This window comes from Phoca vitulina, unplaced genomic scaffold (assembly GCF_004348235.1).
Source record: "Phoca vitulina isolate PV1807 unplaced genomic scaffold, GSC_HSeal_1.0 scaffold1, whole genome shotgun sequence".
In the NCBI taxonomy this organism is placed as follows: domain Eukaryota; kingdom Metazoa; phylum Chordata; class Mammalia; order Carnivora; family Phocidae; genus Phoca; species Phoca vitulina.
The window spans coordinates 9,304,218-9,327,919 of record NW_022589704.1 but is presented as its reverse complement, the minus strand read 5'-3'; the positions used below and the strand labels follow the sequence as shown (position 1 = coordinate 9,327,919).

Here is a 23,702-nt window from a genome sequence, read left to right as displayed (position 1 = left end):
AGACTCAGAGAAACAGAGCTAGAAAAGGAGAAAGTGAGAGACAACCTGGAAAGGGTATAAGCTCACGAAGAAATGAGATATGGAGATGAAAATTAGAGCGATTATATAATAATTTGGCAAATAAATATCAAAATAATAATAATGTGGAAGTAAGCACAAAGGAAACTATGTAGAGAAAGAGTTATATCAAAATAATTTAAAAATCAATAAGGAGTGGAAACTGGGGAAGGAAGAAGTTGGGATTTTGTAAAGCTAAAGTGCGAGTCTAGACAGGAGCATCTTCCGGCAAAAAGTGTCTATCTCGAAGGTGAGTTTTTATATTTAATCTCCCCAGGTAGAGAGTGGTACATGGAAGATACTCAGAGACTAATAACCCTCTCCCTGGCAGTCTCAGTTCTCCGGTAACAGAATGAGTCTCAAGTGCCTGCCTGCTAGGGACACCTGTCTCCCAAGATCATCCCTCTGTGTACCTGAAGGCATTTATCACAGGATCCTCTCCATTTAGATGACTTTCAGGAACTGACACTTCCAAAGTTGAAACTAACAGCTTCTTCTGTGAAACTAGAAATTCCTTCTCCAGAGTTTGCTCCCTCGTTAAAGAGAACACGAATGTACCATTTCCTCTTGTTTCCATTCTACCCATTTTCTCCACTTTAGCATGATTGTTATTTGCAAGATATCAATCAGATCATATTATTTTCCCACATAAACCTGTGATTTTTGTTGCCTTAGGATTAAATCAGTTGTCCTTCCTGTGGTCTTCTGTGTCTCCCATTCACCATGGGGTACCAGTCTATTGCTTCTGCCTCATCTCTCGTGAGAGTGTAAATATTTTCAGTGATTGCACTGCTCTGATCTTTCTTTTATATGTGGGCCTTAGAACAAATTTTCCCTGTGTTTGGTGGTGTTGCTTTGACCTAGTCTGTTCCTTATCCCATCTCCTGATCAGGTTCTACAGTACTATTTTAGGGATACCTCTCCTAACATAGAAGAAAGGGAGCAAGAAAAAACTGAGTGAGGTAGGGAAAGGCAATAAAGACACTAAAGAGTGTCAGAGGTGCAAGAGAGAAAGAGAAGAAAAGGAGACAGAAACACATCCAAACAAAGAGAAGCACCTAGGGACACTGGCAGCAAGAGATAAGGGCAGAGACAGAAGTAATGAGCAGGGGCAATGAGAAAGGGGAAGAAGTAGAGAGAGAATTAGGTGTACATGAGGGGAGGAAGATGGTGGATGGTCCTCAGGCTCTGGTGATGGCAACAGGAGTGAGTCAACCTGCAGGCCAGGAGAGCCCAGAGATTGACCAGATGGTTTGAGACAGGGACAGTCCCACCTAGCAGATACCTGAGTGTCCCATGTCCTCACTATGAGTTTTCCCACCATGATCTCCCCTGATTGTGTACTGAGATGACTGGGGCATTTCATTCCTTTCTGCAGAGCACAGCAATGCCTCCTGGGAGACCAGTGATGAAGAAGAGCCTCAGGAAGCCTTGAGCTCCCCACCAACATGTGGGCGAGGTAAGGAAGGGATTGCCAGCCCTGGGCTGCAGGATATCAGGCAGCTGAATTCAGAGCTGAACAGCATGGCCCTTATTGTTAGAACAGATGTATTCCCTCTTCATGTTGTGGTAGATAAATACTGGCAAAGACAGTGTCTTTTTTCCTTCACATTCTTTATGTCTATTTATAGGAAGGACTCAGTATTGTGATTTTAACCTCTGCCTACTTCTTATTTTCTATAAAGAATAAAAGTTAAGTATGTATCTAGTGCTTAATATTATTATTATATTGTCATAACCTTGGGTGGGCTTCAAACAAAACATGGTTCTGTGATCTATTTGTCAGAAGGAAAGATCAAGGGTTTCGAGCCCAAATTATAGTTTTTGTCACATTTTTGTCATCAGGTTATTGGATTATTTTGTGCTTTTTTTCTTTTCAAAGTACTTTGGTAAGTGAGATTTCCTCATAAATCTTTAGGACTTAGCTAGGGAAACTGCTGTTATTCCTCCTTAAAGAAAGACATAGAAGCACAGATGAAGGATACTTGTTTTTCCCTAAGATCAAGTAGGAGGAAGAGCAGAGACCCATGCCCTGAGCATCTCATTGCAGATAGTGGCTGTGTGAGGCTAGCAGGGGTCAACGTGGTCACATGTAAGAAGAGTCCAAGGGGAGATCTGTGGCTCCCAGAGGGAGCAGAACAGGGCCTAAAGCAGAGAAACTTCCACTTAGCAGATAAAGAAGGCCAGTAGGAAGGGGAAGAAATCAAGAGAGACAGTGACAGAAGGAATGGACCCTGTTTTAGGGATTGGAGAGACCTGGAAGAACAGAACTAGGAGGAATAAGCAGAAAAGAAAAGATTAATATCACCATTGAGGGAAAAAAAATAGAAAAGTAAAGAGATGGGAGAAGTCAGGGGAGTGGAGCCCACAAAATCAAGGATGCACAAATATTCTCCTAGTGCAGATGAGGAAATGTCTGGAGACAGATCTATGGGAAGGAAATGGAGAAGCAGAGAGTAGGAGAGTCAGGAGAAGGAGGGCTCGGTTGGATCTCAGGTGGGGTCCTTGGACCAGATGTCCCTTTTCCCAAAGGGCAGCTCACCTGTGCTCTGAACATCCTGGCTCAGCTCATTTCCTTATTTCCCTTCAGGGTCCTGTGATCCTGAAGCTCCCCAAATGATCAGTGAAGAAGAACCAGAGGAGGTGCTCAGGCAACTGCTATGTGATGGGGAAGGTAAGTATGATTTCAGTTCCCATTTCACTAACCAAATCTTTTTTTTCTGTCTACAAGGAGGAAAATTTCCCCTCTCTTCTCCCCTCCTCCACTGCTCCCCTTCACTTATACATACAGAAGAAATGTGTGAAGCCAAGGGAAAAGGATCAGGATTAGGTGTATGGGAAGGGAGGGAGATGGGTGGACCATTCTCAGCCTCTGGTGATAGTGACACGAGCCATGTTAACTCCCAGGTCAGGTGAACTCTAAGGCAGGAGGGTCTGAGGGCAGGGACATTCCCACCTGGAAGATACCTGAGCCACCTTGGTTATCAGGGTGGGTTTCCTGCTATGGTTTCTATTGGTCATATGCTGGATCCACTAAGGGATTTTATTCTGTTCAGCAGAAGGTAGCAGTGCCTGTTTAGAAATGTGTGATGAAGAAGAACCCCAGGAAGACTTGAGCTTGCCACCAGAAAGTGGATCAGGTAAGGGAGGACAAATGGCAGGATTTCCTTCTTTTTTTAAATGGATGAATAGTATTCCATTTTGTGTGTATATATATCTGTCTACCACATTTTCTTTATCCATTCATCTGTTGATGGACACTTAGGTTGTTTCCATGTCTTGGCTATTGTAAACAATGCTGAAATGAACATGGGGGCACAGATATCTCCTTGACATACTTATTTTGTTTCCATTGGATATATACCCAGAAGTGGAATGGCAGGATGATATGACGGTTCTAATTTTTAGTTTTTTGAGGAACCCTCATACTGTTCTTCATAGTGGCTATACCACATTACAATCCTACCAACAGTGCACCAAGGTTTCCTTTTTTCCACATCCTCACCGGCATTGGTTATCTCTCATGTTGATAGCCTCTTTTTCTTAACATCAACTCTGCCTGAAAATGGAGGTAATATCTCATGATATTTGCAGTCCCTGGGGTCGGGGAAGGAAATCTTGAGTGGACATTGAGAATTCTGCCTACTACAATGAGACTTAAGTATATTTCTAGAAAATAACAGTCCAGACAAGCCATTGACTTTCCCAAGTAAATAATTTAAGCTATTCTTATCAAATGGGACATTAAACAAAGCTGAGCATAAATATATTAAAGAAAAGAATCTGGCTTTAGAAAAGAGTTATAGTAATTGGGTTAGGCACTACAGAGAAGTGCGATATACCTACTTTGTTGATTGCCTGCAGATCTTGAATCATGCATAGTGTAGACATACTAATGTTCAGATCAATTATAAATTGATTATGTGTAGGAGAATTTTCTAAGAATTCTAAAGTTATTCTTCCTTTAGTACATTTAATCTGGTAGTTTCTTTTTTTAAAGATTTTATTTATTTATTGGAGAGAAAGAGAGAGCACAGGAGCAGGGGGCAAGGGCAGAGGGAGAGGGAGAAGCAGACTCACCGTTGAGCAGGGAGCATGACGTGGGGCTTGATCCCAGGACCCAGAGATCATGACCTGAACCAAAGGCAGATGCTTAACCGACTTAGCCACCCAGGGGCCCCTTAATCTGGTAGTTTCATTTACAGAATAAGTCCTTCCTATTAAGTTTATAGGGACTTTTTAAAAGAAAAGAAACTGTTAGATGATGGTCTGAAAGTAGCAGTTACTGGTTGGGACATGGGAACTTTTGGTCATCTTTCTCTCTCTTTCAGAAATACTATCAAAAGCACTGTTTACTTTTGACATGTCCAGAGTTCCCCTTTGAAACCCAAAGTTACCTTTGGTGAAATTTTGCCATTTATTAAAATAAGTGCAAGAATGATTCTGAGAGTACAAAGAGGAAGTGGAGTTCTGTCAGTGGGAGATTGTAGCTTTGGCCAAGACACAACCATGACAAATAGCAATGAGGCCACCACATGCAGTCCTTAGTGTGAATGGTGTCCTGCAAGTGAATGGAGTAATGGGTTCATCCACCGAGCAGAGACTACAATGGGAACATATGATTGATTACATGATAGTAGTTGACCTCAGATTATATGCTAAACAAAATGATTTTGTTTCACAAATTGACAAGAGGTTTTGGAGAAGGATTCAAGACCAAGGGTGACCAAATATCTTTGCACAAGTTAGCTACTATTTAATGGACCCACATCCATGAATTAGTTTTGGACAGGGGACTTATCAGGGTTATGCCTCCATTTAACCATTTAACCCTCCAGGGTTATTTGCTTTGGATCACTTTCTTCTAACATTCAAGAAGCACAAGAAATCAGGAGCAATCAAACACATAAGACAAAACTTTTGAAAAATAGACAAAAGTAAGAGTAAATGAAAGAGTAGAAGAATAAAAAAATATTACAGAATATTTGTTAAATGCTGCACCTCCAAACCAAAATGTCTAACTACTTTGTGTCTAATTGCATATACATCTTTAAGTAATAAGATTAATTCAGAAATAAGAACTCAGTGAAACAAGTCAGAGTTCAAGTCGTTGTTGAGATGGATTGATCAGGAAGACAATCTGAGTTGGGCAAAAGAGGCAGTGGATTTATACCTATTGGCCCAAGGATCCCACAAGACATTGTTAAATAAGAGTCTTCAAGATGGGTTGGTGGGAAATCCATTTTTGGAGGGATAGACCATCATGCCATCTCTGAAGCTAAAGGAAGGATTTATTGCGTGCTAAGCAAGGTGCATGGTGGAAGGAGGTATGGTATTTACAGGACATAGTTCTTTTAAAAAGGAAATTGCTTTTAGGTAGAGTTTTAGGAAGCTTGTAGTTCAGGAACTGCAGACTTTCAGACCTGGGGACTGTTTATAACTAGGTTATCATTTAGTAATAGACATAGGCTTTCTGGAGTGTGGCTGATTGGCTGATTTTCAGAAGTGTAAGGCTGTCACTGATTGGCTGGCTTTAAATGTGGTTAGTGATGTAAGTAGTGATGGGCCAATTGGGATGAGTTTAAAAACCATTCTGGTAATTACTTTTTACAATTTTCAAAGAACAGTTGGTTTTTCCTGGAAGGATAAGATCTTTTTACTTTATTCTTAGGGCTACAGGTAGAAAAGTAGGAGTAAAGAAAGCAGAATGAGGTACAAAAGATGGGGAAAGCATGGCTTTGGCAGCTCTAGGTTGTGATTATTAGAGCAGGTGTAGTCTTCTCCCAGAAGGCAGTTCATTTTAGCTCAGAATATCAGGGTGCAGCATAAGAGCACCAGAAATTCTTCCCTCATCACTCTCAGGATCCATGGACTGTAATTTTCTTGCTTCTCTTTAGTATCTGGCGAACTAGAAACTCTCCAAATGAATAGAGAGGAAGAATCAGAAGAGCTTATTTCCAGCCTACTAACCTATGATGGACAAGGTAATTATGACTTAAAGAATAATAAAAAACAGAAACAGAGGCTGATAAAGAGAAACAGACAAGGGAGGAAAAAGAGACTTAAAGGAAAGGCCAGAGATGGGGAGGGTCAATGGAAGACTTCAGAGGAAGAAGCAGAGAAGGGGAGATCAAGAAGGGTACAGAAAGGGGGATCCCTGGGGTAAACGAAAGTCTTCATACATCACAATTTTGGCCCAGGCGCTGAGCTACCAGCATATGGAAATAAGAAGTGTTCCTGTGTTATGTGCTTCTCAAAAGATGTGCCAGAAGGTCCAGAAGCAAGTACTGCAAATAGCCAAGCACGTGACACGATGGGTAAGGCTACTGGAGGGTCGAGGGATGGGGGTGACTCTAGGGGCAGGGTGGTGGCAGGTGATCTGGTCCATCCCAGTATCCTGATCCCTGCTTTGCTTGACCTGACCCTTTTGGGAATAGTAGAGAGGCAAGAGATCATTATAAAATTGCGTTTAACAGGATGGGCCCTGCTCATTATACATGAGTGACGTAGTAGAAATACGCTCTTAAAGATGGCAGTATCGTGTTTACTACATTAGTCTACTAATAATAAAGTCTTGTATTTATACAGTGATTTCCATCCCTGTCACACCCAATCTTCTGTGGAGCCCGAGAAAGCCAAGCATACTTCTGCTAGTAGATAACAGTGTCATTTTGTCACAACCTTAGAAAAATCTCAAAAGACAACTAGTGATGCCACTTACTTGTCAGGAGGAAAGACTATTCTTAACCTAGCACATATTTTTGATGGATGCCCTCTAGCGTGTCGCTGGTTTATCTAATGATTTCCTGTAAATGTTTGCCCGTAAGATTTTATTTAATCCTCACAAAAAATCTTAAGACCTAGACAAATATCCCTGAGTAAACTGAAGTACACAGGTATTTCAGTGTTTTTCCAAGTACTGTTGAGAAACAAAGGAAGACCCAGAGCCCATCCTGGACTCCTACTTCTCAATTCAGTAGGTTTTTAGTCCCTTTAGAAAGAAGAGAGAAATGATAACCCAAACAGCTTTATAAATTCAAGTGTTCTGCAGTATGAATAATCCTAAAATTTGTAACTTTTATTTATTAATTTCTGTTTCCTCACCCTCACCTGTTATTCTCCAGATACTGTGGATCTTGGAAACAACTCTTCTTCGGGAAAACTCAAGAGGAAGAGAAGTAAGAGTGCCTAAGATTTTGCTTGCTTTCGATGTTAAAAATGAGGTTTTCAATGCTAGAGTTGCATTATTACTATTTACGATAATAAGTGATAATAATATGATGTCCGCCCAAAATGTCCATATCTTAATCTCTGGAATTTGTATTATCTATTATCTTACATAGCAAAAGAGATTTTACAGATGTAATTAAGGTAGGGACCTTGGAAGAGGATATTGTTCTGGATTATCTGGGTACACTCAATATAATGGAATAGCTGTTCTTGTCTGTGGAGAGAGGGGGGTGGCCATGGACGATAGTCACAGAGAGATACCATATTGCTGACTGGAGGAGGAGGAAGATGGAGGAAAGGAACCAGGAATATGGATGACCTCTGGAAGCTGGGAAAGTCAAGGAAACGTATTCTACTGTACAACCTCCAGGAGGGAATGAAGGCCTACTGACCCTTGTCAGACTTCTAATCAACATAACTGTGAGATAATAAATTTATGTTGTTTTAAGCCACTAAATTTGTAGTCATTTGTTATGGCAGCAATAGAAGAGTAATCCAGACTTTGGTTATTGGAGGGGTGGTGCAGCTGTAACACATTCCTAAAAATGTGGAAATGGCTTTGGAATTGGACAGTGGGCAGAGGGTAGTATTTTAAGTGGAATGATAGAAAATGTCTAGATTGCCTTGAGCAGTTTGTTAGAAATATGGGGCTGAAGACTCTGCTAGAGAAAGCTTGGACGTGCAGAACATGGTAGAGAAAGCCTATTTTGTCTTAGAGGACATGCAAATCATCATGAAGACTTGGTAGAAATATGGAAGTTCAAGGTGTCACTGGTGAAGGCTCTGAAGGAAACAAGGAACGTGTTTTTGGAACCTAGAGAAAAGGAGATCCTTAGTATATAGTGTCAGAAAGCTTAGCAAAATTCTGTCCTGCCGATAATGTGGAAGGCCGAACTTTCTGGATAAACAGCTAAGGAGGTTTCTAAGCAAAGTGATAAAGGTGCAACTGGTTTCATTTTGCTGCTCATAGTAAAATGTAAGGGGAAAGAGGTAAATTGAAGGAAGAACTGCTTAGCAAAAGGAATCTGGACTTGATGATTTGAAAAATTCTCAGCCTTTCCAAGCTGCAAAAGGTGCTAAAATTTGGAGCTTCACTGTCGGGAAAAGTGTGGTCTATAGTGATAACCAAGAGTATGGCCCTACAACTTTCTGCTAATGCAGCAGAAGTAGTGAACGGTCAGAGTATTCAGTCACAAGGAAAAGGTTCTTTGAAGGGATTAAGTATGTGACTCACAGATCCCCTCGGCCATGTCAGCAAAAGTAAAAAATAGATACATGATTGTATAGGAAAGATCTGTGGAAGAGTCTGTCTAATGGAGGAGATCCCCATGACATACAAGAGAGTGCTATGATCCCTAAGGATCTTCTATCAACAGAAACAGGGACGTCCATGTCCTGATTTCTGGAACCTGGAACCCATTACTTCACATGGCAAGAGACTTTGAGGGTGTGATTAAGCTAAGAATCTTGAGATGGAGAGATTGTCCTGGATAATGTGGGTGGCCCCAATTAAGTCACACGGGTCCTTAAAATCAGAAACCCTTTCCTGCTGTGGAGAAAGGGATATGTGATGATGGGATAATGATCAGAGCAATGCAGTGCAGCTGGTTTGAAGATGAAGACAGGGGGCAGTGAGCCAAGAAATGTGGGCAGCATTCAGAAGTTGGAGAAAGTAAAGAAATGGATTATCCCCTATAGCCTCCAGTAAGGAACAAAGCCCTGTAGACACCTTGATTTTAGCCCTATGAGACTTGTCTCAGATTTCTGACCTTCAGAACTATAAGATAATAAATTTGCATTGTTTTAAGCCACAAAGTTTATGGCAATTTATTACAGCAGCAATAGAGAACTAACACTTTTCATAAGACCAAAAAAATTAAAAAAGGAATATTTCACCTTTATATGGTTAGATTATATCTTTTAAAATAGTAATTTACATATTTTTCAAAATGCTCCCATCTTTATTTTATTTATTTATTTTTACATATATGATCTTTGTTGGGGCGCCTGGGTGGTGCAATCGGTTGAGCATTGGACTCTTGGTTTTGGCTGGGGTAGTAATCTTGGGGTTGTGGGATCAAGCTCTGGGTCAGGCTCCACACTTAGCTCAGGGTCTGCTTGGGTTTCTCGCTCCCTCTCCCTCTGCCCCTCCCCTAACGTGCATGTGCAAGTGTGCTCGTACTCTCAAATAATAAATTAATCTTTAAATATTAAAAAAACATATGATCGGGGTGCCTGGGTGGCTCAGATGGTTAAGCATCTGCCTTCGGCTCAGGTCATGATCTCAGGGTCCTGGGATCGAACCCCGCATCGGGCTCCCTGCACGGCGGGGCGCCTGCTTCTCCCTCTCCCTCTGCTCCCTGCTTGTGCTCTCTCGCTCTCTCTGTCAAATAAATAAATAAAATCTTTAAAATATATATATATATATGATCTTTGTAAACTTTAATGTATATCTTTACAGATTTTTTCTATGCATGTATTTTTTATTTTTTTATTATTATGTTATGTTAATCACCATACATTATATCATTATGCATATATTAACACATTTAGAATTTTATCATAAATCTAAATAAGTCTATTCATACTGTCAGATTTTCTTTACTTTAAGTCAGTATTTCATGCACAAGACGCTACAAACATTTAACATTTTACCTGTAAAAATTTTTATTTCATTCCTGTTTTAATTGGTATTGCTTTCATTCTTGTTGTGGTTGAGCATTTTTCAGTTATTATTGGTCATTTTTTTTTCTCCTAAAAATGCCTGGTACATGTGCCTTGCTAGTGATACAATCCTGCTGGCCTTTTCTTTTTTTTTTTTTTAACCATGCTGAACAAGCATAGGACTATATATATATATATATTACATTTTGTCGATCTATGTTATTATTTAGTTTTGTTTGATGCTATTCTTTTTGGTTTATATTATCTTTTGTTCTAAGGAAGTTGGAAAATTTTATGTAGTAAACCCTGTCAGGCTTTTTCTTTATGTTTTCTAGGTTATACTTAAAATTTACAAAGATATTTCCCACCTCAAAATTTTAAAAATATTTATATCTGCTTCCAGAATACCTGAAGTACTTAATGCTTTTTAATGTTTAAATCTATAATAATTCACCTTTTTGTGTTTGATGTGAGACAATAATTTCAAGAAATAACCCCAATGCTTTTTTCTTCATGACTTAAAATGCCCTTTTTATGTGCCTTTCCTTGTATTTGTGGATCTGTGGGTGCACTCTACTCTGAAACATTCGTCTGTTTATTTCTAATGCATAGCAAATTGGTTGTTTTTTTTTTTTTAAAGATTTTATTTATTTATTTGAGAGAGAGAGAATGAGAGAGAGCACATGAGAAGGGGGAGGGTCAGACGGAGAAGCAGACTCCCTGCCGAGCAGGGAGCCCGATGCGGGACTCGATCCAGGGACTCCAGGATCATGACCTGAGCTGAAGGCAGTCGCTTAACCAACTGAGCCACCCAGGCGCCCCGCATAGCAAATTGGTTTAATTACAAAGCTCTCAAGTATATTTTGCTATTCCTACTCATTATATTTTCTTTTGCAAGGAAAAAGTAAAAAGTGCAGGGAGGAGCATCATAAAAGAGATGTCAAAAGTTCAGTAATCCTGGCTTGCTCAGTGTGGATGAGTTTTAAAATCAGTCAAGATTTCCCCCCAATCCCTCCCCAATTCTGTTGGGACCCTGATTGAAAATACATTGAACTTGCAGATTAATTTGAGTAGAATTGAAGGAGAATGAATCACACATTTATTCAGATCATGTTCTATGTTCTTCAAAGTTTTAGTTTTCTTTCTATAGATCTTGCACATTTTTACTTTTCTTATCAGCTTTATTGAGATATAATTTCATACGATAGCAGTCATCACTGTTAAGGGATGGTTAGATAAGTTTTAACAAATGTGTTCTGCCATGTCATGCCACCACGATCATCACATGTAACATTTCCATCATCCAGTGGACCTGTGTCCCTTTTCCCACCCTCTGGCTCTTGACAACAGCTGATCTGTTTTTATCACTATAGTTTTATCTTTTCAGGAATTTCATATAAATGAATTCATACAGTATACAGACAGTATACAGTTTTTCAATATGTGGCTCTTCCATTTAGCATGAAGCTTTTGAGACACATCCATGCTGGTCTGTGTATCATTAGTTACTCCATCTTTACTTCTGAGAAGTATTTCATTATATGAATACTCCACAGATCTACTCGCCTGTTGATAGATGTTGAGTTGTTTCCAGTTTTTGGCTATTGCAAATAAAGCTTCTAGGAACATGTGCATACAAATCTTTAGGTGGACATATGATTTAATTTTTCTTAGGTAAATACATAGGAGTGATACTACTGGGTCATATGAACATAAGTACATGTTCAACATTTTAAGGATCTGCTAAAGTATTTTTTATGTTGTTGTACCTTTTTATATTCCCATCAGCAATGTATGAAAGTTCCCATTACTCCATATATTTACCAACACTTGGTATTGCTAATCTTAATTGTAGCTATCCTCGTAGGTGTGTAATGGTAATTCATAGTTTTAATTTGCATTTTCTTAATGAGTAATGGGCTGAACATCTTTTTATGTATTTGGTTGCCACACATAGATCTCATTTAGTGAAGTGTCTATTCAAATCTTTTACCCATATTTATCTGGGTTGTTTATTTTCTAGTTGTAAAGTTATTAATATATTCTGGATACAAGTCCTTTGTTTGTTATATACCATACAATCTGTAGCTTCTCTGTTCATTTTCTTAGCAGCGTCAAAGAGCAAAATTTATTTTGAAGTCTAACAGTATTTTTTATAATCTGTGACTTTTTAGTTCTATTTAAGAAATCTTTGCTCAAGATACCATATTTTCTTCAAGAACTTTGATGGTTTTTAGCTCTTACATTTAGATCTGTGATCCAGTTTGAGTTAATTTTTGCATATGGTATGAGGTAAGGATTCTTTTTTTCTTTCTTTCTTTCTTCCTTTCTCTCTTTCTTTTTTTTTTTTTTTTGGCATTCAGATATCCAGTGGTTCCAGACCATTTTTGCATTGAATTAATGAGTTAATTACCTTGACATCCTTGTTTTAAATCAGTTGCCCATATGTGCTTAGGTGTATTTTTGGACTTTCTTTTCTACTTAACTGTATGTCTTATCTTTATGCCAATACTATACCATCTCAATTACAATAGCTTTATAATAAGTGCTGAGATCTGGTAGCTTAAGACCTCTCATTTTGTTTTTCTTTTTCAAATTTGTTTTGACTACTTTAAGCCCTTCACTTTGGAGCTTCTTCTGTCTTTCAATTCAGTCACTGTCAAGATCATGTCATTGTCCAGGGGTACCTGGGTGGCTCAGTCAGTTAAGCGTCTGCCTGCGGCTCAGGTCATGATCTCAGAGTACTGGGATCGAACACTAACCCCATATCGGGCTCCCTGCTTAGCGGGGAGTCTGCTTGTCCCTCTCCCTCTGCCCCTCCCCCAACTCTCTCTCTCTCTCTCTCTCAAATAAATAAATAAATAAATAAATCTTTAAAAATAAAAAAAAAGATCATGCCGTTGTCCAAAGTGCTTCCTGAGCTCCAGCTGCGTGTTAATGTGTTAGGCCAACAGAGGGAAAAAGGGTGAAGAGCAAAAAACACCTTCCTCCAGAGGTCTCTTTTGTGAGAAGCTTTCCTAGAGTTCCCCTCCTCCCACAACAATATCCTGCTCTTACCTTACTGATCAGATCTTAAGCTGGTAGCCATGAGAGCTTGAAAGGGAGGTTATGAACTAGGGTGTTTTATACAGACACATTGACGTCTTCAGTAGTGCAGGTATTCTATTAGTTAAATAGGAATGGAAGATGCATATCTGGAACACAGTCTGAACAACTGACCTCATCAGTTCTTTAAAATTTGGTGAAAGTTCCTTTGCACACTAATGTATGGTCAATATTTGTAAATGTTCTATGCCACTTCAAAATAGTGTACGTTGGGCTCTAGCTTCTCCCCATACACATCTTTATCAAGCACAACTTTGTTATCTATATCTTCTAAATTAAACTCTTCTGGGTTTGCACAGAGATGTGTTCGGTTCTCCCACGTGATTGTGTATTTGCCAATTCTTCCTTATTCTGTTGTTTTACTTTAAATACCTTTGGTGTTTTAGCCTTGAGGTTCCCCTTCTTTTTTTTTTTTTAATTTTTTTATTATGTTCAGTTAGCCTTCTTAACCTTGCCACTAGCATTAGCCTTCTTGGCTTCCGGTTTCTTCTCCTTTGTTTCCAGCATCTCCACTTTATTACCTGCCACCTTGCAAGATGGGAAAGAGCTCTTTTTTTGGTTCAGCTGATTTAATTCTTCTTTTTTTTTTTTTAAGATTTTATTTATTTATTTGAGAGAGAGAGTGAGAGAGAGCATGAGAGGGGAGAGGGTCAGAGGGAGAAGCAACTCCCCGCCAAGCAGGGAGCCTGATGTGGGACGCGATCCCAGGACTCCAGGACCACGACCTGAGCCGAAGGTCGTCGCCCAATCAACTGAGCCACCCAGGCAACCCAGCCAATTTAATCCTTTTGGTTCTTTTAGTGAGTGGTCTCTAAGTGGCAGACTCTCCAAGTGTTATGTTTGCAAATTAGCCTTGATAGAATTTTTTTGCAAGATTAGAAATTCTAAGTTGACATTTATTCCTCCTCAGTACAGTAATGTGATTACTGTACTGTCTTCTCAAATTATTGTGTGGTGGATGAAAATTCTTCTTTTATTGTGTCATTTCTTGGTAAATAATCTTTCTTTTCTTTCCAAAGCTCTTTTTGCCATGATTGAATCATGGAAAGTTTAGGTACGGAAAACTTGGGAGAATTTTATGTAAACACCAAGGTACTTTCATGTAGATTCATAATTAACATTATACCATTCTTACTTTATTGTGTTTCCAATCATATATCCATTTGTCTGTTCATCCACTTCACTAACCCATCTTCAAGTATGAAACATCTCAAAGTTGCAGACATCAGTACACTTCCCCCCACATACTTCAACCTGCATATCATTAACTAGAATTCATTATTTGTTTTCAGTTCTTTTCTTTTTCTTTTGAGATAACCTTTATAATAAAATGCACAAATACTAAGTGTATCATCTGATGACGTCTGATAAATGCATTCCCCTATATAATCCAAATCCTTATCAAGAAACAGAACATGACCATCCCCCTGCAAAGAACCTTTATGCCCTTTGGTATATCCTTACCTGTCACTCATAAGACAGAACCACTTTTCTGTGTTTTCTTGGCAAGTTAGTTTGGCTTGTTTTAAAAATTTAAATAAGTGAGGTTTTTGAGCATGTTCTCATTTGGTGTAGGGTTTCTTGAACTCAGCATAATATTTTTCAGATTTATTCACATTGTTGAATATATCAGCATTTTGTTTGTTTTCAATTGCAAAGTATCACACATTATATGAATATACCAAATTTTGCGTATATATTCTCCTATTGGCACACACTGCAAGTGTTTCCTGTTTTTTGCTAATATGAAAAAGCTGCAGTGAACGTTCTTGTAGAAATCTTTCTGTGGCCTCATGCCTTCAGATCCCTTGTATAAATACCTAGGAATGAAATGTCTGGGATATGGGATAGGTGCATTCGTTCTTTTCCCCAAAAATCCGTGTGCACACACAGGCTGTGCTCAAGCTGAGGAGTACCACACTTCAGAAACCTCCATCTTAGAAGGTTGTTGCTGGCAAACCCGCTCAAACCTTACCCCTGAGGGAGACGTTATCTTATTAGCTGGAACTTAAGCAAATCTCCTCTGGGGAGAGGAGGGAGATGTTTTCTATTTTATATAGGTCAGTAAACAAATCGCTCTCTGACCTAGAGGGTTACATTATCTCTGGCTTCCAAGGGTGCTTGTTATTCAAACAACCTTGCAAAGATAATTTGAGGCATGTGGAAATGCCAAGGAAAATTGCCTCCCAACAAATTCACCTCGCGCAGCAGATTCTGGCAAATTTCTCCATGAAGACACCACTCCATCATCCATTTTGATTAATTTGACCAGTGTGGACTAGGACCAAATCCATTCGATTTGTTACATGCAGTATTTAAAAAATTTCATAAAATATAAATGATTTAGGTCTCTAATGACCAGCCTAAGCTATAATTTACCATGTTTGCATAAGGAGGTGAGTGGATGCCTGGCTTTTACACAAGAAGTGCAATTCCAAGGGCACACATGGTGGCCCTGAAAGGGAAGCATTTACAATTGCTGAGGTCCCCTAATGGAACGTACATCAAGCAGGGGAAGATGGACGGTGCCTCCAACGTGGGCCCCTTAGAGCTCCCAGTTTCATTCATTGCATCTAGTCCTTGATTTGGGGGGGCACTTCCTGAGGACAGTCCATCCCAATCTGCCCTCTTTGTCCATGACACCGACCAAGTGGCATTTGCCTCCCCTGCCCCTCCCCCCTACCAGGGACTGAGAGTCGGGGTAGGGATGATGTCTAGAGGAATCTTGCATGGGATGTGCAGACACTGGGGCCTATCCCTGTTTTTTCGTGTCTGATGCAGAATGGTAGACTCACCATGTCTGTGGTAAGAGATATGTACCGGGTGGTTTCTCTCTGGAGGTAGGATTCAGGGCAGTTCTGCAAGGCAGATATTATTAATGCTTTCCCTTCACCGTACCAACAAGGCTTTATGGGTTCCCTCCTCAGATGTCTGGATTTTTGCTCTTCCTTTACTGGCGCAAAATCTGTGTGTACTGTTTCAGTGGCTGTAACTTCATCTCCTTTCCAAATGATCTCCTATTCCCACTCAGACATTTTATCCAGAGGGTCAGATATAAGTGGGGCAAAGGCATTTTCATAAAATATAATCAGATCAGAAATAAATCTGAATCCCCTAGGCTCTCTGAAGGCTCTGCCCTCCAGACTGGTAGGGGAAGCAATGAGGCATCATCTCCAAGAGCAGCAGAACAGAGTCCTGAATTTCCAGAACTTGTCTGTCTAACACAATTAATCCCCCACCACTTTTATCCTGATCATGATGCAAGAAGGAGCTGATCCCTTTCTGGGGACAGCTGCCTTCAGTGACGAAGGAGCCTTCCCGAGGTGGGTGGACAGGAGGAGATGAGGGACATAGAGTCAGACAATCAGTGCATTGCATTGGACGTAGTTTTTTTGATAAAGGGCACACCATTGTCAGACTATTAGTGGTTCAGTCATGCTCCTGACACATATGAGTTTCTAGGGCCACAGTGGTGTGGCCAGAGTCAGCTGGTCTGTTAGCTGAAGTGTGGATGGTGTTGAGGCACCACCCATAGCCCCCAGAGGGGCTCAAGGCCTGATCAGTGTCCTGGGAGCAGTCAGGGACAAAGTCCCTTGTGATGTGGCTCTCCCCACTGAGAGACAAACAGGTCTGTTTCTGGGAGGAGTCACGAGCCGGGCACATAGCCATAGCCCCTACATAGGGCTGGGAAGGGTCATGGAAAGCCGAGGTGTCAATGGGGCAAAATCCCAGAATTCTTGAACATAACCATTTTAGTCTGATGAGCAAGGCTTTTTATTTGTAGGCCCTTCCTGCCTTGTAAGTCCTGGTGTCTGAGTTGACCCACCTCCGAATGGGATGGGAATCTCAAGTGGGAGTCATAAGGCCTCCCTCCATGGTTTGGGTCTTCACTCTTGGCAGTAAAAATCTAGTAGCTGGCTATTTTTATTTCACAACAGTGACAAGATAAGATCTCTATTTACCCAGTGCCAGTGGTCTTCTCACACTCCTATGTGTTCAAATCATGCACAACATATAACCTGCTGTGGTTTCAGTTAGGGTGGGGGGACAGTCCTGGACAGTCCAGGAACTCTGGGCACTAGATGGCACAGAAGTGGGAGGATTTGTGTCACAACTACAAGTACAGAGATTGTTTTAAGTCTCCGCATCAAAGCTGAGAGCACCTCCTGACCTCCAGCATGGCATATTATCCATGATGCTATCCCGCGATGAGGAGTGTGCCTCCTCATGGCACATTTGAACGGACTGGAAGACACTTGAAGAGGAAACATATTGACATATGCCCCCAACAATGGTCATTCAGGTTAAGACACCAAAATAAAACTCCTGTTCATTTTCCAATTTTAGTGGTTTTTTGTTTTTTTGTTTTTTTATTTTCAAAGCAAAGTCGTTTCCTGTAGTCTCCCAAGTCCGTGTGGAGTAAAGCATAACTCTGCAATCAGCCACACACTGTGTGCAGTGGTATTTAAGAATTTTGTCCTGTTCTTGTGGCCTGAAAAAGTATTTGAAATCACTAATATATATGGCTTTGAGAATTATGTTTATAGCTCTGAATGATTAAGTTTATTCTCTTTTGTTTGAAGGAAAAAAGAAAGGCCATGCCTGGACAAGAATTAAAAGGAGATATCAGGGAAACATACATCAAAAAGGTAAGCACTTGAGTGTAAGGATCTGCTTACTGTCCCCCTGAAGCCCTGAGGGCTCCTGAGGGACCTGACCCCTTCCTAGCGGCTGCGCCACGAGGGCGTAAACTAAGACGCTGTAACAAAGAGGCCTGAAAACACAGTGGCTTGCGCAAAATGGCTTAGTTCTCAACACGGAATCACCCAGAGCTAAATGATCCGGGGAGACACCGCCATCCTCAATATATGGCTTTCTGCTGGGTCAAGAAATTTGTATTAATTTGGTAAGATGTTCCAGAGAAAGCCAAATGCAAAAAGCAGCCTGTATGTGTAGGTGGGTGTGTACATGTACACATGGTAAAAAACGAAAAACATATATTTGTACAAATGTATTTTTAGATATTTATAAGTTCTTATTTGTATGTATTTATCTATCTATATATAGACACAGATATACATATATGGAAAAATCAATAGGTGTTCATCAATAAAAATATATGCAGCGGTTTATATATGGTCATTGGAATATAGGTGATATTTATATTGTTATTTGTGTTTTTTAAGAGTATGTTTGTACATGAAAAATTATATTAAACATGTTCAAATTTTGCAATGAAAAGGTATTGTTTAAATAGTAAAATATACAGAGACAAGAGCCTAGGGGAATATTTTTGAACAAGTTAATTATGGCTCTCTCTAGAATGGTGATATTTCATATAATTTTTATTTTCTAAATTTCCAGTAATATATATGTATTACTTCTAGTTGGACCTCTGAAATCTTGTTTATTTCAGTAATGGTTTACTTCTTTTTTTTTTTAAGTAGCCTCCAGCCCCAGCATGGGCTTGAACTCATGACCCTGAGATTAAGACTTAAGCTGAGATCAAGAGTCGGATACTTAACCAACTGAGCCACCCAGGCGTTCCTCAGTAGTGGTTTAAAAAACTCCTTCCTTCTAGACAATGAGAGCTAGACCTAATTTTCCATGTGATTGCCAATTTTGAAACAGATCCATATAATAAGATTTTAGAGTCCAATTAAAATTATTAATTTTCACCAATCTATATATCTTATGTTCTTGTGAATTTACATGGCTGCCCTGTTGGTGAATGTGTACAATTTTGTTTGGAGAGAAAAAAAAGTGGTAGCATCCATTTTAAGAATGCTTATTTTCAAAATACCAAATATTTGGATTTAATCACTATATCATTTTCATTTAGGTCTCTGTGTATGTAGATAAACTCTAAACCACTTTGTGCTTTCCAAAGTACAATGAAATCTTGTACGTAATTTAAAATCTTCCCTTCTAAAAGTAGAGCATGCTCTAGACACCTGTTTGAGATCCCTTACCATTAACGTGCTTTCTTGGCTGAGTGAATAGGGAAAGGGGCTTCAGAATTGAATCTGGTGTTCACTCACTTGCTTTTGGTCTCTCATCTGAACTGCTGTTTTGTCCAACTCTGTATCTTCCCCTGCTTATCCCCAGACAGAAGCAATATCGCTGGTCAGTCGGTCTCCAGTGGGAGAAAGGGGAAAATGCGTCCGCAAAAACGTGCCAAGATCAGGGGTAAGATAAAGTTTGCGCCACTTCTACTTGGCCCCATGGGTCAATACAAATTTTGCTAAGGTTTTGAGGAATATAGATCTTCCTCAGTTTTTTTTTTTTTTTTTTTAAGATTTTATTTATTTATTTGAGAGAGAGAGAGAGCACATGAGAGGGGGGAGGGTCAAAGGGAGAAGCAGACTCCCCGCTGAGGAGGGAGCCCGATGCGGGACTCGATCCTGGGACTCCAGGATCATGACCTGAGCCGAAGGCAGTCGCTTAACCAACTGAGCCACCCAGGCGCCCTTCCTCAGTTTTTTACTAGCCAAAGTTACCAGTCAATTTGAGAACTGTGAAATCTAGAAAGCAAACCCATTTGGAGTCAGGGTTATAAATTGTTTGCATTTATATCATAGTTTTTATCTGCCCAGGACCTAAAATCCTTTTCCTGGGTTTCATCTGCTTTTTTGTAGAAATTTCTTTACCTTGCATCATTGGTTTATTAAAATGGCCAGACTTGGTAAATTACAAGTAGAAAACAAGTTCATTTTTTCACTGCCCTTTCAAATCTACCTTCTGGATGAGTTTTTCCTATCTTGGGCAAGCCTGATGGTTTTCCTCTTCCCTTGTCACAAGAGTATAAGTCTCTCTCCAGTAGTGAGAGTCCTTTCTGGATTAGTATGAAAACTTCAATATTTTCTCCATTTCAAAGCACCTCCCCTCCTTCAACCTAAGCAAACCTCTGTCTGGGCCACCCTCAGTGGGGATGTGGCATGGTCAGATTCTTCTCACATTCTCTCTTGGTTCCACCCACACTCAAGAGCTGCCGGTTTGGACCCCTCCAGGATTTGGGGGGGGCATGGATGAGAGAGGAGAGATAAGAATATGGAAGTGTGTCCCTTGACAGATGTAGTTCTGAGACAACATTGGGAATGCAGGGTACACAATCGCTAGCTCTTTCCTCCATGAGATTCTTTCATCAACTCCACAGTATGGTCTGGCACCACTGCTTGACTTCTTTGCAGAGAAATGTAGCCCTTCTTCTACTGCATGGATGTGAGTGAAGAGCTAGAGCTGGCAAAACTTGTTCCACCGATGCTTCGTAGGGTCACACAGGTGGTTTGGCACTGTTGCCTTATGCTGTGGATCGCTTGACAGGACATTCCCAGTTTTGCCACTGAAACTCCTGCATCTGGGATGCCCCTTAGTCCTGGGTGGCCTGGGACAGTTGGTTACCTTCCTTGGCGTTTAGTAAATTGTTCCCAACTATTGAGACTTTTACTAAAATTTTGGGAAAACAGGAAAGAATTTAAAATTCTGTCACACTTACTGTTAGAGATTAATACCAAGCCCGACAGTTTTTTAAAAATAAACCTGAATTATATTCTGACTGCCATGTTAGAGTTCATGGTGGGGGATTCAGTGTTACTAAATGGGTATTACAACCTGGGGACACAAAAATTAGTTAGATCCTGTCTTGCTTAGTCACTCTGTTTTCAAAGTAAAATACAATAGTGCTGTATTATGAATTAGCTGGTTTTAAGCTCCAGGTCTCCTTATACCAAAAATGCCACAGGCCATAATGGACTTCAATGTATTTCCTTTTTTTTTTTTTTAATTAATTAATTTATTTATTTGACAGAGAGAGAATGAGAGAGAAAGCACATGAGAGGGGGAGGGTCAGAGGGAGAAGCAGACTCCCTGCCGAGCAGGGAGCCCGATGCGGGACTCGATCCAGGGACTCCAGGATCATGACCTGAGCCGAAGGCAGTCGCTTAACCAACTGAGCCACCCAGGCGCCCCAATGTATTTCCTTTTTCTCCCTGAAAGTATTAGGCCTAACAGGTTTGACATAGCCACCAGTCCCAGGAAGGATATAACCAGAGAGAGGGACAGATAGAGACCAAAAAAGAACTCTCTATTTATTGGATTGTTCAAGGCTGTGATTAGAAATTTAGTGCCAAGCCTGACTGGGATACAGTAAGGCAAGAGTAAGATATCTGGATCTCTTCTCACGGGGCTGTGAACATAGACCTTCAGAAGAGGAATTAGAGAGAGCACCAGAGAGAGTCCATAACCACTTTGGCATCTTGGGTGGAGAAGAGGTGAGGAGGGCCCCTTAGAGGACCGTACCTGGGTGGATGACCTTCTATTGCCTGGTGACCCCACTTTCTGGAGGGAGAAAACAAGAAGGGGCAAAAAGATTAATCTGCCTTTTTGAGAACCATATTTCCACCTTTTTAGTAGTTCTCCTTAGCCCATTGCTGGTAATACCCAAGTCTTTTACTTTCTTATAGAAATTTATCAATCTTTGTAGACCCCCTCATTTGAGCTGCTTTTATCTTGGTTAAATTATAACAGAGTGATGACTTACAAGTCTGTAATTTGTTTGATGTTGTGATAAAGTCTAATTATCAGTATTTGTCCATGGGGCCATTTTGGTCTTGAAGAGATGAAAACTCTCTCAGTAATTGTGTAAGATAAAGTCCAGAAAGTGGGACTATTTACCAAGCAATCGGTCCATTTTGGGTTTAATTGAAAGAAAGATTCTTTTTGCTTTGCTGGTCTAATATGCTCATAAATCTGCTTACAGTTTACAGCACTTAGGACTGGGTAGTCTGGAAAACATTTCCGTACGGGGTCTACATAGCCCCACTCAGTACCACCAGATAGTGGGGCATTGAACACAAAAAGAAGAAAATGAATTTGTCTTCCTGCCTTAGAAACTAAATCATATTTGAATGACAGCAAACACTGAGATGCATATCCATAGCCAAAACTTGCAAAAGGAAGAACATTCTCTGCTACAACATCTACCAAGTCAATCCTTAATAACTATTTGAAATTAAGATTTTGGAAGACTCAATTCTACCCAATCTTCTTGGTTAGCCTTCTTCTGGTTAGTTTCTTAGATTCTAATGTCTTTGTCCAAATCCAGGTAGACAAAGCCCTTGGTCACGTTTATTATCACTTTCAGCACAAATGTATAAATGACTTCATTCAAGGTGTGTGGAATGTGTCTCCCCTGTGAAACCCGCCCTAGGGTTTCCCCTCACAGAACATCCATTTATTTCTGTTTCTCCACAAGAAAAAACCTGAAATGCCTTCACTTAACTTTGTGGTTTTTGTCTCAATTTTCTCTGAATATTTTAGTTTCTGTAATGGCAGTAATCATCATCTTGATCTCCTATGTTTGTTGGAAAGATTAAGTAAATTAGTAGATGTACAATAGGCATCTATTAAGCACTTAACACATGGCTACTTGAGATATATGTGGAATGCTGATTTCATTTGTTTGTTTATTTTACTAATGTAGGATATGAAAAATAAAATATAAGATAAACCTAAGATAAGATATCTAATTCTTGGTATCTTAAGACTAGGGATTATATATTTTTCTTCATCCATTAGACAGGCTTTTGGGAAGTTATATTTAAATGGAAATTTTGGAAAGCACTAATATATGCAATGCAACTGCATGTCTGTGATTGTGATTATATTTTTCTATTTTCTCAGGGAAAAAGAGAGGCAGATCTCTTACTAACTTAATTCATAGTGATAGAGCCCCACGGAGAAGATTCCGGTCAAGAGGTAAAGAAGAAAAGGGGAATAACTTTCAATAACTAAACAGCTAATTTCCTGTGCTTTCCTGTTTTCTGTGATTTTAGTAATAAACCCATTTCCCTAATTGCTTGATAGCCTAACTAACGGTTGAGAGATGTATACAATTTGGGTCATTTTCAAAATACATCAGAGAGAGAAACAAGATAATCCCACAAACAAGTAACTTGGTAACCAGACCTTGTGGGTCCAAGGACCACTGTAGTGATGCTGTTTTCATTGAACTGATAAATTTTGAGCTGGAAATTGTCTGTTGCCATATAACCCACATTATTTAGTTGATCCTCCTTTTGCTACATTGAGTCACAGGTTGCACACCACAGGTAGCCTGGAGTGGTGGTCAGTAGTCTTTGTCTTTCTCTACTTTCGATTGTGTGGGCTTGGACCTGTCGCTTGATCACAAAGCAAGAGAGCAAATTAAGCCAATCATTTTCAGCCCATCATAGCTCTGATAGTCTACCCAGCTCAACATTGGACCATGGACACTCCCTCCTCCTATCATGGGTCTAAACGTCAGCTGGAAGGGCAGTATCAGCTACACATCCTCCTTGAGTTAGTTCATTTGAAGACCTTTCATCCCTATTTCTGTGGAGTCCAGTCTCCAGCCGCCTCTCCTCATGCAGTGTGAAGATTATTCTAGAGTCCTGTGAGCTCCTCTTTTAGATATGGAGAAAGCTGATGTGAGGGAGAAATGAAGCAAAGCCAAGAACAAGAATAGAAGGCAGACATCATCTCCATTAGTCTACCCTGTCATTCATTCCCCTCTCTCTGGTCAGTCAGTTAGATCTCAATTAGGGAGACATAAGTACAGTCACCAGCTACCTAACTGCAGTGAAATAGTGTGGTTGGAGACCTCCCTT

The 23,702-nt window shown here is 40.0% G+C and overlaps 1 protein-coding gene across 7 annotated transcripts in view; it reads left to right on the top strand.

Annotated features, from left to right (window-relative positions):
* LOC116629937 (nuclear body protein SP140-like protein) overlaps window positions 1–23,702 on the top strand; it is a 62,869-nt gene that overhangs the window by 26,875 nt on the left and 12,292 nt on the right. For 6 of the 7 annotated variants that reach the window (XM_032400305.1, XM_032400314.1, XM_032400296.1 and 3 more), the window contains 9 exons: window positions 1,436–1,516; window positions 2,648–2,731; window positions 3,114–3,197; window positions 5,955–6,041; window positions 6,258–6,374; window positions 7,182–7,235; window positions 17,640–17,705; window positions 19,165–19,245; window positions 22,738–22,812. In XM_032400305.1, the coding sequence (XP_032256196.1) occupies window positions 1,436–1,516; window positions 2,648–2,731; window positions 3,114–3,197; window positions 5,955–6,041; window positions 6,258–6,374; window positions 7,182–7,235; window positions 17,640–17,705; window positions 19,165–19,245; window positions 22,738–22,812 (729 nt within the window). The remainder of the gene's footprint in view (window positions 1–1,435; window positions 1,517–2,647; window positions 2,732–3,113; window positions 3,198–5,954; window positions 6,042–6,257; window positions 6,375–7,181; window positions 7,236–17,639; window positions 17,706–19,164; window positions 19,246–22,737; window positions 22,813–23,702) is intronic. The other variant, XM_032400281.1, reaches the window with a different exon arrangement.